Source organism: Diabrotica virgifera, chromosome 8 (assembly GCF_917563875.1).
Source record: "Diabrotica virgifera virgifera chromosome 8, PGI_DIABVI_V3a".
Taxonomy (NCBI): Eukaryota; Metazoa; Arthropoda; class Insecta; order Coleoptera; family Chrysomelidae; genus Diabrotica; species Diabrotica virgifera.
This window is the reverse complement of record NC_065450.1, coordinates 65,598,447-65,615,788: the sequence shown is the minus strand read 5'-3', so window position 1 is coordinate 65,615,788 and position 17,342 is coordinate 65,598,447. Positions and strand designations below refer to the sequence as shown.

The 17,342-nt window shown below is 32.0% G+C and overlaps 1 protein-coding gene across 1 annotated transcript in view; it reads left to right on the top strand.

Annotated features, from left to right (window-relative positions):
- Positions 1–17,342, top strand: part of LOC114331760 (lysophospholipid acyltransferase 7) — a 44,019-nt gene that overhangs the window by 7,764 nt on the left and 18,913 nt on the right. The window contains exon 2 of the mRNA XM_028281398.2: positions 12,589–12,881. Coding sequence (XP_028137199.1) covers positions 12,589–12,881 — 293 coding nt within the window. The remainder of the gene's footprint in view (positions 1–12,588; positions 12,882–17,342) is intronic.

The window sequence follows — 17,342 nt, the reverse complement described above, 5'->3', positions numbered from 1 at the left end:
TAATTTGAATCTCATATTATGCGACGTTTCGTCTCTCGGTAGTTCATCTTTCACTACAGGATCTAACGCTGCTGCATTAACTGATGGTTGTACTTTTGTATCGGTTATCATGCTCTCTAGTTGTTTGATCTTTTCTTTTACGGTCTCTACACTTTTCTGCATCTTATCGAATGTTCTAGAAACTTCTTCAAATTTCTCGTCATTCTGTCTACAAACGTCTTTAATTACTTGAGAAACACTTTCAAATTTCTCATCGCTTTTTCTAGAAGTTTCATCGATCTTTTGAGAAACACTTTCAAATTTCTCGTTGTTCTGTCTACTAACTTCTTCAAGTTTCTCGTTGTTCTGTCTACTAACTTCTTCGAGTTTTTCGTTGTTCTTTCTAGAAGTTTCATCGATCTTTTGAGAAAGACTTAGACTTATCTTAGACGTTTCATCGATCTTTTGAGAAACACTTTCGAATTTCGATAAGATCGCTTGTTCTGCTGACTGGAAGTGGAACGTCTTTGGGTCATCTCCATTCTTCTTGAGGACCTCCTCGAGTCGTGCTTTCAGGACTTTCTTGGACCCACTGGCATCTTGCTCGTACTCTTCTAATTGTTCACGGAGCTGTTTTAGCGAAAGTTCTTCTAGCAACATCTTTAGTCGGCACACACGTACTTTTCAAAATGTCTTTTAAAAGTCTTTCCGAATACCGAACAATTAACGCACTCCGGTTATTCCCGACGAATAAAGTTCAAAAGTCTTTTAAAGTCTCTCTGTAATTCACTTATTTATATCGCACTAAGTTTACCGAACACCGACACCAACTGTAACGTGACTATTGTAATTACTTATAATTACAATAAAACTAGCGGTTCGTATTTATTTACGACTTTATTATTTATTTATACAAGTTTACTTTACAAACTTTAGCTTAAGACTAAACTGTATTTACAAATATGCCCGTATTTATACCCAGTTGTTATTCTGGAACAATCGACGCCCATCTCTAGCTATCAGCGTGTTCCGCCTACAGGTCGTATGTTCGAGAAGTTCCTCCTCCTTTCCGCCGAGGCCTAGATCATTCGATGACGTCATTCTCGAGGTGTTTACTGTTATACGGCGGTCGGCCAAGTTTTCTCTTTTGTTACAGTATGTTATACTTAGTTTTACTAGTATTTCCAAAGGTCTGCCTTTCTTCTTGCTATGATATCAATGTCATCTGCAGACAGTAGTATTTGTACGCTCCTGTTAATAATGTTGTTCTGAAGCTATTTCCTTGTGGCATTTTTATAATAAACTATTCTAAATGGGAAATAAGCCACAATTTAACTAAAAAAATAATTTGATTAATGTTTTGACACCCAAATTGGATGTCGTTGTCAAAATACAAAATATTACTAAATTAAACAAAAATGTTGTTGGTTAGTAAAAAATTCTTCTAATGATCTATTTAATCTGACTCATTTATATCGGCAATTCAGACATATACCTATATTATACATTTTAAAGTAGAAGACTTTAAAATGATATTGCCAATATTTATGAGTTGCGTTCCTGGGACGACTTTACTGAAAGATAGTTCATTCAATTACATGAAATCAACCCCAAATCAAGAATATCCGTCACAAAAAAATCATAATGTAATCTGTCTTTAAAAAGATAACCAAATGCAATGGTGACAGTAAAATATTTACAGCTTATTTCCAATTTAGAATAGCCTATTAATAATGGTTTCTCTTGTTGTTATTTCGAGAATCTCTAATAGCCTCCTCTAAGGCAATGTTGAATAGATGGCACAATATGCTTATCTTCCTGTTGAAATCCAATTTGTGTGGAAAATTCTTGATACACCTGATGTAACCCTATTTAATTCTACCCCGTACCCCTGATGTAACTGATGTAATATTTCTGATACTCTACTGAAAATATTATCCAAATTATAATTAAATTCCATAGGCTCAACAGATTATAAAACTGGATCACCTGACATTTTTCACGATTAATAATTAATTTGTCATTAAGTAACACACTAGATCATAAAACTGTCCAATGATTTCTGTAACCCAATTCAATCAGATTAGTCTTGAATAATATCGTCGGCTTACTGCCAAAGTGCCAAAACCAACTAACTCCACTTTTTGTCGATTCTGAGTTAAGTACGCCTTTGTACTTATTAATTATCAAAGAATGTACTGATGAAACCAGACACTTCAAAGCAGATTTTAAATGTGGGAAACAGAAGGGTCTCAAAACAACTAATTCCAATGATGACACTTTTATTCAGCCAAAAACAGATACGTGCAGTTGTCTGTACATCTCTGTTTAAATAAAATAGTATTTTATCATTTACAATATTCTAGTTCTGCCAAAACAAGACAAGTGCCTGATTTGGAGGACAGTGATGTTCAAAGTTACCTAGAAGTTGACAACTTTGTACCGCCAAAACCCGACAAGTGCCGAAAAAAAATGTTTTTTGTACTTTTTTTTAACTTTCACTTCATTTTAATAATTTTTTAACAAAATGTTTCGTTTATAATGTTATTTACTTTAATATTTTTCCCGAATCCCGAATTGAATATTCGGGTATCCCGAATGAAGTACGTGCCTCCTAGTGGCGGGATACGGGCAACAATACATTGGCTTATAGGGCAGTCCTTACAGTAGGGATCCTGGCCTATACAGAAAAATGCAGGCGGGTGTGGGGTAATACTGCACTTTGGTTGCATTGGTGGTGTATTGGCTAAACGTGCAGGACAGGGCAGGGTATGGTGCTGATAGAAAAGGCATTCAGGCATCAAATATCCAAAAATCTTTTCAGGCCATAATAATGAAAAGACCTTCTCCAAACGAAATAAAAACTTATACTGAAATGATGGCATCTCCTGAGGTAAAATGTTCCGGAAGTAAAATGAGCCTCCATTCGGATCTCCGGGTGAGGACTATCTCAGGGGGAACACCATTGCAGGTTAGAAAAATCAGGATAGGGTCTTGGAATCTTGGTAGTCTTACAGGTAAGAGTCTGGAGTTAGTGGATGCGCTCAAACGAAGAAGAGTTCAAATTGCTTGTATTCAAGAAACTAGGTGGAAAGGACAAAGGGCGAAAGAACTAGGTGATGGATATAAATTGTGGTATGTAGGGAGTAGTAACACTAGAAATGGAGTTGGTATAATTGCTGATAGTGAAATGAAAGATAACGTAGTAGATGTTGTAAGAACGAGTGATAGAATGATGTCAGTGAAATTTGTAATTGATAAAGAAGTATTGAATGTTGTGTGTGTGTATGCTCCTCAAACAGGTCTGGGTGAGAATGAAAGAAGAGCTTTCTATGATCAATTGGGAGACATACTGAGTGATATTCCAGCGGAGGAGAAAGTTATAATAGGAGGTGATTTCAATGCACATGTGGGCCAAGCCAAGACAGGATATGAAACAATACATGGGGGATTAGGCTTTGGAACTAGAAATGAAGCTGGAGATGACATGCTAGAATTAGCAACAGCATTGGATATGGCGATTGTTAACACATTCTTTAAAAAGAGAGAAACTCAACTTATTACCTACAAAAGTGGACAACATCAATCCCAAATAGACTACTTCATGATAAGGAAAGAAGACATACGTGAATGCAAGGACTGCAAGGTAATAGTTAGTGAGACAGTAAGCCAACAACATAAGCTGCTTGTTCTGGACATCGAAGTAAAAAGCGAAACTAAACAAAAATATCGGAGAGGACCACAAAAAATCAAGTGGTGGATGCTAAAAGATGAGAAGGAAGGTCTATTCAGGGAAAGAATAGTAGAAAAAATATATTGGAACATGAAAGGAAGCCCTAACACAATTTGGAGAAAAATGGCCAATATTATTAGAGAGACGGCTATTGAAATACTTGGGAAAACGTCAGGAAAGAAGTTTGAAGATAAGGAGACTTGGTGGTGGTCAAATGAAGTACAAGGAAACATAGAAGAGAAAATTATATAAAAAGTGGCAAGAAACCAGATCGGACATAGATCTTCAAAACTATATGGTCGCCAAAAAGGAAGCGAAAGTAGCAGTAGCAAAAGCTAAAGCAGAAGCGTATTCAAACCTATACGATCAACTTGATACCAGGGAAGGCGAAACGAAGATATATAAAATAGCCAAACAGAGAGCAAAGAAAGCAAAAGATTTTAATCAGATTAGATGTATCCGAGATGAAAATAATAAAATACTAGTTCACGAAAGGGATGTCAAAAATAGATGGAGAAAGTACTTTGACAGCTTATTAAATGAAGAATTTGACAGACAGCCTGTAGAGTCAACGGAGACAGTAGCAGCAATGGTCACCAAAATAACCAACGAGGAAGTGGCTCAAGCGCTTCAAAAAATAAAGAAAGGAAAAGCGGTAGGACCAGATGATATTCCTGGGGAAGTATGGAGAGCATTGGGAGAGACAGGAACAAGGTGGCTAGCAGGTCTATTTAATAGAATTATGGAAGTTGGACAAATGCCAGACGAATGGAGAAGCAGTATACTGGTACCTGTTTACAAAAACAAGGGAGATATACAACAATGTACAAACTACAGGGCTATAAAACTGCTTAGCCACACCATGAAAATATGGGAAAGAGTAATTGATAGACGGATACGTGAAGAAACCGAAATATCCGAGAATCAATTTGGCTTTATGCAGGGTAGATCAACAACAGATGCAATTTTCATTATAAGGCAGTTGATGGAAAAATACAGGAGTAAAGAAACAAACGCTCATATGGTATTCATTGATCTTGAGAAAGCATATGATAGAGTTCCTCGAGAGATTCTGTGGTGGGCACTCAATAAGAAAGGAGTCCCTGGTGAATATGTAAAGATTGTGAGGGATATGTATGAGGGAGTAACGACTAGTGTTAGGACAGATGTGGGAGAGACTGATAAATTTCATGTGAAAGTAGGATTGCATCAAGGGTCTGTGCTTAGTCCGTATTTATTCTCATTAGTTTTGGACCAGATAACAGCGAAAATACAGGGTAACATTCCATGGTGCTTAATGTATGCTGATGATGTCGTGTTAGTAGGAAATAGTGAAAGAGACTTAGAACAAAAACTGGAACAGTGGAGACAAGCTCTGGAGGAAAAAGGTTTAAAACTTAGTAGGACAAAAACAGAGTATTTGGAATGTTCATTTAAAGATGGAGCTACTACAAATAAAATGGTATCTTTGGATGGTGAAATGATTGTAAAAAGCAATAGTTTTAAGTACCTAGGATCGGTATTACAGAGTAATGGAGAAATAGATGGAGATGCATGCAGTAGAATTAGGGCTGGATGGATGAAGTGGAAAGAAGCGAGTGGTGTGTTGTGTGACAGAAAAATTCCAATGAAGCTGAAGGGAAAATTCTATAAAACAGCCATAAGACCAGCTATGATGTACGGAACTGAATGTTGGGCAGTGAAAAAGAAAGAGGAACAGCGAATGCATGTGGCGGAAATGAGAATGCTTAGATGGATGAGTGGAGTGACAAAGAAGGATAAAATTAGAAATGAGTATATTAGGGGAAGTCTAGGTGTGGCACCAATTGATGCCAAAATGAGAGAGCATAGGTTAAGATGGTTTGGTCATGTTCAACGTCGAGACGTTAACCACCCAATACGAAGAATAGCTGAAGTGCAGATTCCTGGAAGGAGTAGGAGAGGAAGACCAAAGAAGAGCTGGGGGGAGACGATAAGGCAGGACATGTTGGTAAAGGGGATTAACATTGATATGGCCCAAGATAGAATTGTGTGGAGAAATGCAATTAGGGAAGCCGACCCCGCATAGGGATAAGGCAAAGAGAATGATGTTTCGTTTATAATGTTATTTACTTTAATATTTTTCAGTCATTAAATCATTTTTAAATTCAAACGATTTTTCATTTCAAATTAAAGTTTAAAACGTCGATTCCTCAAAACTTTAAAAAGTGGAGTTAGTTGGTTTTGGCAGTAAGCCGACGATATGTAATCTGCATATGCTAAGACTTCAGTCAGTTCAGTAGACAGTCAGTCAAGGGTCTGATAACATCATCAACAAAAACTATAAACAGAAAAGGTCCCAAGTAGGCACTTTGAGGCACTCCAGTACTAGGAAAGTATTAAATAGAAGTAAAACCCAGTTTGACACATAGGGGAGTGCAATTAGAACGAAAAGATACAATGTTTCGGAAAAAATCAAACAAGGTTATATTTTTTTAAAACATTTTTTGATAGTTTATAAATGTGTTAAAGTAAAAAGGTCTACTCACAAATTTCGCCGCTAATTGTTTATTAATTGTTTAAACCATAACAATTGTTTTGTATAAATAATGTTGAGAATATGGGTGAATTCAACATTTTATTTTGATAAAAAATGTTTTTATTTTAGTTTTGATAATGCTGAAGCCGAATCTGACATTACAATTTGCAAATTCAAAATGGCGGATTCATAATGCCGTATTTTTTCCTAAAAATCTTTAAAAAGCAGTTGTAAAATCCGAATTATTTTTTATAAAACGTGTTTGTTTACATATATTTGGATATTTTTGAAAGGTTGCTGAACCTGAATCAAATTTTGATAATTTAAATTATAAAATGGCAGATCCAAAATGGCGGATAACTTAAAAAATAGTTGTAAAATCATAATTTCTTTACAAAATGTATTTATTTCTACATATATTTATTTTTGAGAGCTTTGATAAACCTAACTTAAATGTTAACATTATACACTATAAAATGGCGGATCCAAAATGCGGATTTTTTAAAAAGAACATAAAAAAGAACATTTTTCTAAAACATTTATTGTCTTTATTTTTAACAGGTTGTTGAATCTGAATTAAAGATTAAAAATTTAAATTTCAAAATGGCGGATCCAAAATGGCGGATATTTAAATGAAAAACAAGTAGAATCCAATCAAACAAATATGGAATTTCATTTTAACAAAAAAGATAAACAAATAATTTTCACAATAATATTAAAAATTAAAATGTATTAGAAAGAAACAACAAATTATTCAAAATCTATCTCTTCAATATTCAAAAAATTGTTGCAATGGGATCATAAATAAAAAAAGTTATTCTTAGTAAAAAGCTCTGCATATTCTAAAACTTTAAATGCAATCATAAAATATCAATTTTTATCAATTTTTTACAAGATATGTCAATAAATAAAAATTTCAGTTAGGAGTAAAATACCTGTATTTTTCATAATACTGAAAATTGTTATTATGGAAAGTTGTTCAGAACTAAAAACGATGTGTCAATATGCAATTACACTCTTCTAATCCAAATATTGTGAACTATAAAGGTACATATTATAATTTGTTTAATACCTCGTATAATATTGATAATATATAATATTTTATATTTGCATATTAACGACGTTCTACACCTTCGTTGCGGGGTATGCCTCTCAGAGGAAAGGGGGGGGGGAAACTTATATGCAAGCGAAACAGTATTTTCACTTTTATTTAATAATGGTACGGTAAACAATTCTCATTTTTTAATATGTTATTCCTTACAAAAAAACCTTTAATTTAAGCACAAATAATTAAAAATCGTAAATTTGGGTCAAAAGTTATTAACTTTTTAAGAGCGAAACAGTATTTTCACTTTTATTTAATAATGGTACGATAAACAATCCTCATTTTTTAATATGTTATTCCCTACAAAAAAACCTTTAATTTAAGCACAAATAATTAAAAATCGTAAAGGACATCGCACACATCTTATGGAAAATATAATGTCACTCAAATTCAATAAAATTTATACGGATAGATTCGTTTTAAATTAACGGTCAAATCTTATCATTGCGCCAACTCTTAATTATGATTAATTACGGCGCAAATTGCAATTAAAGTTTATCGAAATCACATTTTTTGAGTCAGTAAAAGTGTCAGTTACCATCATTATTGCTCTGGGTGCTATTCAAAAGAGCTTAAACCCCCGCTGGGCCTAAGCGAATTAGTGAAACTAATCCTCTGATTTATGGAGTACCGACAATTTGGGTGTTTTAAAATATTTTTTCTCTCTCTAACTTATGTACGTATCCATTTGATTTCAGATTTATTTATATCAATTTCTGCTCTTATTATTGAAAATGATAAGATTTGACCGTTGATTTAAAACGAATCTATTCGTATAAATTTTATTGAATTTGAGTGCCATTATATTTTCCATAAGATGTGTGCGATGTCCTTTGGGTCAAAAGTTATTAACTTTTTAAGAATTCCCATAAGAGCCCATGTTAAAACTTAACTTTGAACCTTAATAGTAATTAAACGGCACGGTAAAACAATTTTTAAAAAATCAAGTCTTAGTTTTTTGAAGTAAACTATAACATACTAAAATTTCATGCAAATCCTTAATTCTTTGCCGAAGGTGTAGAACGTCGTTAAGTGTTAGACCATGCACAGCTATTTATGACGAATAACTTTCTTCATAAAATTAATAATAAATCAGTTATCATAAATAATAAGTAAAAATTTAATGATGTATATAATTAATTTGAAACAATGTTTAAAAAAAACAAATTTTCGATTAGAAGGATATAATTACATATTGGAACATAGTTTTTAATTACAAACAACTTTTCTTTATAAAAATTTTCGATATTGTGAAATATAAAGGTACTTTACTCTTGAGTGAAATTCATATTTTTTGACATACCTCGTACAAAATTAACAAAATTTGATATTTGATGGTTGCATCTTATGTTATATACGATGCAGAGTATTTTATAAAGAATAACTTTTTTTCGTAAAACTGATATTAAAAAAGTTTTCAATAGGTTCCAAGTTACGCAGACATACTGTATAAGAGCTTAAAAAAAGTTTTTTGTTGAACATTTATTATTGTTGAAGCTTATTATTAAATATATTTTAGGTAAATTTTACAGAAAAAAGTTTTGATCACTCTGTATATACATTTTTTCAGCTGGTAATTTTCGGTTTTTGTATTATATTTTTGTTATCTTTCTTAGTCTTCTCAAAAAGAAATTGTTTATTTCATCTTTAAACTAAAATATTTCAGTGTTTTTTAAAGATTACATCCTAAGCTTTAAAAAAATATCAAAAAAATTGTATTAGATTTATTCAAACTTGTAAACTAGAATTCTGTAAAACTACGAGTTTTCAAAAATTACATTTTTTAGACAGCGTATTATTTGAATTAAATTTTTGAGATTTTTTTGAATGAAACATCGTTTAGTAAGAGGATTGAGAAGTAAGTTGTGCAAATTTGAGAGTTTTATAAGTAAAATTGTATTAGTTACACATTTTAAAATTTTTTTAAACAAAATTAATGTAAGGCTCACTTTCCGCCCACATGTCCATACATTTTATTTCTTTTTATTACAACCATAAGATAGCTTATTTCATCTTCTTTCATGTCCAATAAGTAAAATTTCTTTTGATCCATTAGTTAAAGAATTACATTAAAAAAACTCAACCGTGCACTTCTTCCAACGCTAGTTTACAGTGCGCCAATGTGTGTGAGAAGGGTGACTTTAGCGTTGTAAATAAAAAATTACAGAAGCTAGAGATTAAATTTTAGAAAAATCTTTATATAAGGTTTTGTTTGTAAAATTTTCTGAATTTTTCAATGGTCAAGTCAGTTTTTTTCTAAAAATTATATTTTCTGAGTTATTTAAAAAAACATCTAAGTTCGCTGTTCATTTGTTTAATAAAAAATGAAGCACCCACTTCTCGAGTAGAACTTTTTGATATGTTGTTTATTAAACATTTCTTAATGAAATTACAAAAAGTTTTATCTTGTTTGATTTTTTCCGAAGTGAAAATCTAAATGCACTCCCCTAACGCAAAGATCTGTCTTACATAATATATAACTTCTCAACCAGTAAAGTTTAGACAAGTCATATATTATGGAATCCACTTAAAAACTCTTTTCCAATGCATGTTATAATGTAATCAGTGTAAACTATGCTTTGTTTTTAAACCAGGAGGAGTAAACTGAAAACACAGATTTATACCTAAGAAAGTCACTAAAAAAATCACCAAATACATCTTCTTTTTTGGTTTATCATATCGGCCTTTGACAGTAGTATGTACATAAATATTATATTATACTAATAAACTAATATGTCGCTAAAGAGTTCTAAAAAAGTTTTTTATAAAAAAGCAGACTAAAAATCTAAAAATTAGAGTAATAAGGCAGAAAATACAAAAAATCGCTGATATAACTTAATTAACCTATGAAATGTCAATAGTGTCAAAATTTTATAAATGTCATTAGTGTCAAAATTTCATAACAGTGGAGTAAACTGTGAGGCGCGTAATAGAGGGCAAGTCAAGAAAAGTCGCTTCTTTGCCGAATAAAGTATACTATTTTTTCTTCAAACGTAGCAATTTTCAACCATAAATAGTACAATTCATACGCTATTTTTACTCGAAATTAACTGTGACAACTATCAAAGTCGTCTAGATGTTAGAAATTAAAATAATTAAGTCGTCGGAATGATTGCTGAAAGTTGTGCTCGACCATCAGTATCATCAACAATTACCAATGCGTATCAAGAGTCGGGAACATTTTTGCACGGTTTCAATTTTGAAAATGCCTCATTAACTAATTGTACTTTTAATATTACTATAAATAAAAATGATGTTTAATTGTTGTTAATGACATTTGTATTGTTGCTTTGTGACATGTTTCATATTGTTGCCATGACAACATTTTTCCCTCCGCCGTAAAGAAATGGGAAAAAAACTGCTGCCGGCGGAGACATCAAACTTTGACAGGATCAAGTTAGATAAGTAATGTCATCATTATTTGACGTTTGAAGAAAAACAATATTTTCCGCAAATCGCCAGGAAATTTTGACATTCCTGTCAAAATTTCTTGAAGAAAAAGTCAGAACTTCCTTACTGTAAGGAAATGATATTTCCGTACAGTTGTTAGTGTTCTACATAAATGATAATACATATTTTTACTCATGCGATAATCCATAAAACGTCTGTATGCATTTTCGTACTTTTCTCTTGATTTCTTTGGCAATAATTCTAATGAAGCAGTATTCACTGCCTCAACCAGCTCTGGAGGAGTCCCAGGAATGGAAATTTCATCATCACTTATCATTTTACTTTCGAGAACACCAGCAATTAAATTTATAAGCGTCAAGTTTGACAATTCAACCTCAATACGTTTCCATAGTAACCCAAGTAATTTTATTAGGAATTTCAAAGCACCATTTATTTGGGAATAAAATTATCGCGTTTTTTTTAAATCAATCAATATCTGTCGAATTTTAAACGATTTGTGGAAAAATAGTATGTTTACCTCGTAGGAAAAGCCACATTCCTGGACTCTGTGTTCTTCACAGTCGTCCAGGAATGTTAAGCTTTTCCTACCCGGTAAACAATGTACTATTATTTAGCAAATAAATATTTTTTGATGTTTTCTGGCAACAGTAAAATGTATTTTTAATTAAGTAAATTACATTACCTACATTCTGCTTTTTGTGTCAATTAATTTAATTCAATAATTTTTTTTGTACCCTGTATAAATAATTATCTTAATTATAAGTAAAATTTAATAAACAATTTTGGTCTTGGTAAAAGGTATATTATTTTAAAAAGCTCTATAGGGCTACAAACATCGAACAAAACGTTTTCGCTCTAAAAAGAGCATCATCAGTGTTGCAAGAACATGGTGAGCCAACCAAAAAATACGAAGGTCAAAGGCTTTCAAAAATGGACTAAAAGTCACATCAAAATGCTAACAGCAAATTCCAAAGGATGGAAATAATTCCTAAGGATACGGCCCTAGGATAACATATGACTCCCACACGTGGTAATTGGGTCAAAGGTAACAAATTAGGTCATTATGTTACAAGAGGTGACAGGCAACTAACAACCTTTCAAATAAGCTAGCACACGATCCTATTCTCATTTAAAAAAATCATCGCTATATACGCCAAAAAAGCATAATCTAAAAATAAAAAATTACCCATTTCGGGATTTTTTTCCAAAATCACCGATTTACAAAAAATTATTTTATTCCAACTTTTACGCGCTTACTAGGTATATATTATATAAAAGACCAAGCCGTTAGTAAAAGTGGCCGATTTTAACAGGTGGCCATTAACACAGGTTTTACTGTATTATAAATGGCTTAAAAAATCTACTGATGGCTACTGATTTTTTGAAAACAAAACTACTGAAGACATCAAAACTGACCTGGCAACCCTGCTTCTAGGCAAACCAGGCTTATCAAGCCTTTCGAAATTACCCACCATCGAACAAACTATGGATATCTATCTAGGTTTGCCAGGTTTGCAATAGCTACTAGCTGTGTAATTTTGTTTACCTACTCGATTTTAAATTGTGACCTAGTTTTTGTTTAGTTTCTTTTTTGTCTGTTAGTTTAAAAAAAATTATGACATGTAATTGATTAATTAGGGTTTTAAATTAAAAAAAGATTATAATTTAGTATTATATTCTTGTAATATTGCATTTAAATTGGGCAATGGCTCGTTGACAAATAAATAAATAAAAGCTCATCTTTTTACTTTTTATTTAATTGTGACAATTTTCAATGAAGTATCTTAACTAACTATAATCATTAATAATTATAGCTTGGCGAATAATATTTTTTTGTTATAGGAAATGTCATGTATATTCATTTGTCTTTTCCTTTTTGTATCTCATGTTCTTCCGAACAACGGCCTATTTTGGAATTCCATATGCTCCAGGACACACCAATCTGGTCCAAATGATGTTGACTCTAAAATTAGTCGGTCTGGCTTGTGAAGTTAACACTTCCTTCGAAGCTAAAAAGAAAAAGGATGAGTCAACCAAAACCGAAGAACAAGAGTATGAGGATGAAAGACTACAATTTAAAATCAGTTTTACGGATATTTTTTGTTATACTTTCAACTACTGTGGAGTTTTAACAGGTTAGTTTTTTTCTTTTATTTTTCATTTGTTTTGTGTTACAGATTTAATGTAATATTTACAGTAAAATCTCACTTGAATGTAATTCTGTTTAATGCAACTATATATGGTGAAGCAGATAAAGGGCCAATTAGAAGTATCTCGAGAACTAAAGGCAGCAGAATCATGAAAATTGGAATGAAGGGGTTTTGAAGAGTGATCTATTTAATGAAAATATTTTCAGCTATTTCCTTCTTCCGGTTATACCGGAAGTTGCTTATAACTTCGTTTTTTTAATGTGACCCCCTATATATCTTTACATTCTGGATTCTTCTTGATTTTTTCTTTCTTAAAATATGAGGTTTTCTAATATTACATAGGGTGGTTTAAAAGATAATTACATTTTTTTATTCATTTTGTAGCAATTTTTACACCCTGTAGAATTGTAGTAGTTTGACATCAAAAAGTCTATTTATGTTCAAATGATTTTTAATATAGTCTACTTTTGGTAAAAATTATTAGTGTAGCTAAATGTTGAATTTTAGTATACATTGTTGGTCGAAACTCGGACTGAGTATTTTCTGAATTTTATTAAATAGAACACCCTGTATATTATTGTAATGAAATGATATTTTATGGTACTTTTTTACTTCTTAAGCATTTCATATGCCTAATTGCTTTAATTTGCGCTTAATTGTTAATCTCACCAACAATCTTAACTTTGTAGGTGTACATATTCTGATAACTCAACCATTATTGGTAATTTTAAGGATCAGTTTAGATTAATACAGTAGACTCCATCTATAACGAGAATTGAAATGGCGGACTAATTACCTCGTTATAAGCGGATCTCGTTATATCAAACAACAATAATATTGAAATGTTTTGATGCCTCTTACGTAGTTTATTAGGTGTCGATGGTCGGCCTGAACAATGAAACTTCGTACCATCGTAAATTTACCATCATAAATTGTAACTTTCCTACAATATGTATTCAATATCAGTCGATAGATAAACAGAAAGAAGTTTATTGTAGGCGATGTTTATTACACCACTGGCCTCGATAATAACACAGATGTTGGGAATTTCTATATACAAACAGTTGTGGTATTTATTTATAGCCATTAATTACTTCGCTAACAACAGGTAAAAAACATTCCTCGATTTCATTTTTCCTCGTTATAACCAATTATGCCTTGTTATAGAGGTGTTATGGTTCAATAGGAATTTCATGGGACATCTAGCGTACCTCGTTATAAGCGAAACCGCGTAATATCCGTGTTCGTTATAGAGAGAGTCCACTGTATGTATTTATTTCCGAAAAATTATTTGTGATTAAATATTTTCACGGCCAACCTAATAAAATTTCACGTATTTTTTGTTGCAATTAATGTTTGGCTTGAATCACCAATAACTCACAAATTAAAGCAGTTAGATATTGGCGGTGTGCAGGTACTTGGAGGGGATATGAGAAACGATCGTGCGTAAATATCGGAGAAATCTTGAAACTTTCTGAAGTATTATATTGTCAATTGGAATTGTCAAATTGGCGTATATTTCATACCTAATGTCATTGAAGAAGAAAAATTATATGTTGCTCCACAATACTGATATGATATGCAAATATTGTATAAAATTAAATTTAATTAATTGTATTTTGCTTGCAGTACTGCATTAATAATTATATTAGGCAGATATATGAATAAACTTACCGGGAAATATATGAAAATATATTTTCATTAAATAGATCACTCTTCAAAACCCCTCCATTCCAATTTTCATGATTTTGTTGCCTTTAGTTCTCCAGATATTTCTGATATACCCTTAGAGTTTATGGTCTGCGCCTGCGCTGACTCAGTCATTGACTCAGCACACTTTTGGCCAAGAAATGCAATAATGCCCAAGGTGAGATGGAACTAAAAAAAAGAGAGAGAAGGAGAGAGACAGAAAGGAGAGAGGGAGAGAGACAGAAAAGAGAGAGAGAGAGAGAGAGAGACTTTACAACCACTCGAATATGCTTGAGCATTGACTCGACCAAGGATTTACACTGTTTATTGGTCAGTGTATTCCAAATGTGCTTTATTTTTGCTATAAGTTCACATAATGTCTGCTGTGGGTTGTTCCTTGGTGTCTGTTTCATTTTGTGCTATACTGTTTCAATGATTTCAATGCTATACTGTTCTGTCCACATGACAGGCCGCTCCGTCCTACTGAAAAATATCATTCTCGCCACCATTTAATTTCACAATGCTTGGTATAAGGAGGTTTTGAAGTATTTGCTTATATTTCGCACCATTTAAGATATCCTCAATAAGTTCAAAACATTCTAACCCTTGTGATAACCTCGGGTAGTAAATTACAGTCAGAGACAAGATTCGTTTTTGTCAAGACATTTATTTTGGTCTAAATACACACACAAAAAAAAGATAATTATCGTTAATTACTTATCAACTGCATTATTAACTATAATTATGTTCTACATATATCTGTATTGATAAGTAAAAAGGTCTTCAAGTCAAAAATATCAATTTGGACTAAGTTTTCTAGTTCGTTAAAAAAATCGATGATTTTTTAGCATCAGACAGGCTGATGATACGTATGAAAATAAACATTAAGAGAACAGAGAACCAAAGTGTTCAAATAAGTGAACAGTGTCAATCCGAAAAACCCAAAATGTACCTCAATATTGCACAATAAACGGGCACATTTTAGAACGGGTCAACAGATTTAAGTACCTGGGATGTTGGATCGCTAGCAGTTTAAATCCTGATCTAGAAATAAGATCCAGAATAGAACAGACCAGAAAATCTTTCGAAAAAAATCAAAAAAACTGCTTTGTGATTCTCGAATAAAACTCGAAATTCGACTACGTTTATCAAAACGCTACGTTTGGTCGACTCTTCTCTATGCAGTTGAGACATGGACCCTTAAAACATCAACCATAAATAAATTGGATGCCTTTGAAATGTGGATCTACCGGAGAATACCCAAAATTTCATGGACATCGCATACCTCAAACGAAGGAGTGCTGCATAGAATAGACAAGGAAATAGAATTTTTCAACACAGTGAAAGTTAGAAAAACATCATACCTAGGCCACATACTGAGAAACAATAAGTACCAATATGCTCAACTGATAACGAAAGGAAAGATCGAGGGAAAGAGATGACTAGGAAGGAAAAGAGTATCGTGTGTAAGAGACATCCGACAATGGACGGGGCTAAATTTTGAACAGCTAATAAGATCAGCTGAAGACAGAGAAGCGTTTGCAATTGTAGTAGCCAACCTCCATTGAGGAGAGGGCACTTTAAGAAGAAGAAATTTTGAAGTTATACTTCTTTAGGCACGAGGGTGAATTTTTATTTTACAGGGCGCATGCGCACACCGACAGTATGGTATTAGTCGCTCAAACGTTATACGGGATCTGATTGGGTGTTAAAATCATCTGTCAATAATTGTTCAATATGGAGATTATGGATAAACAAATGCTGTGTATATTAGTTTTATTGTTGTGATGGCAGAGAGAAAAGCAAGTTTATAATTGTAGTGACTTTTTAAATGGTTTTTAAATCGAGTTTTTTAATAGTTTTAATGTACGTAATAATTGTAAATGTTTCAGTATCCTAATAAAAAATTACATAGGTACCTACCTATTTGGAAAATTTAAAATGAACCTACCAAAATAGTATGTAATGCTTTGATTTACATAATTTGATTACCATCAAAATTTCTACCAATATTCACCTCATATATTGTTTTCTTACTCTATGTTTTGTTGTATTTTAATATTTCAATTCTACAAAAATCAAAATAATTTGGTTAAATTCAGAACTGTCAAAAGTTTAAACCGTTTAGTTCGTCGATCTTCCCACATGATGCATGTGTCTCCGTGGGTAAAAGTGTAAAGATGATTAAATTTCAATACTAACTGCGCTAACATAAACGGGTTCGAACCCCAATAGAAACTTTTATTTTTTCATTTTTTTATGATTGTAAGTATATTAAATTTTTGGTACTGTTTTAATAAAAATTTTTGAAAAGTAGTAGGTATTAAAATTAGTTTAATTTTTAAATAAAATATAAATAAACTGTTTAAAGTATATTAATTTCGTTGAAATCATATAATAGAAGTATAACTTCTTACGTGCGTACAGAGTACACACACATTCTTTTTTTAATACATAGTTATGTATTTGAGATCCTTTTTTTTACTTTTTTTGTTATTGTTAGTTTGCAGTAATTTAAAGAACATGGTTCTAAGTAGTTCAAATATTTTCTATTGCCAGTAAGCTTCACAATACAAAGTAATGATATTCCAACTGAATTCCAATAGTTATTTCCGGTTGTTCTGATAACTAAAATTTAGTAAAAAAATAAATATTCATGGATGTGTATGTTTAGAAATCGAATAATTTTTTGTTTTTAAGTACTATTATGACATGTGGAAATTATATCATGAAATGTTTAAATGTACATGTCTTATC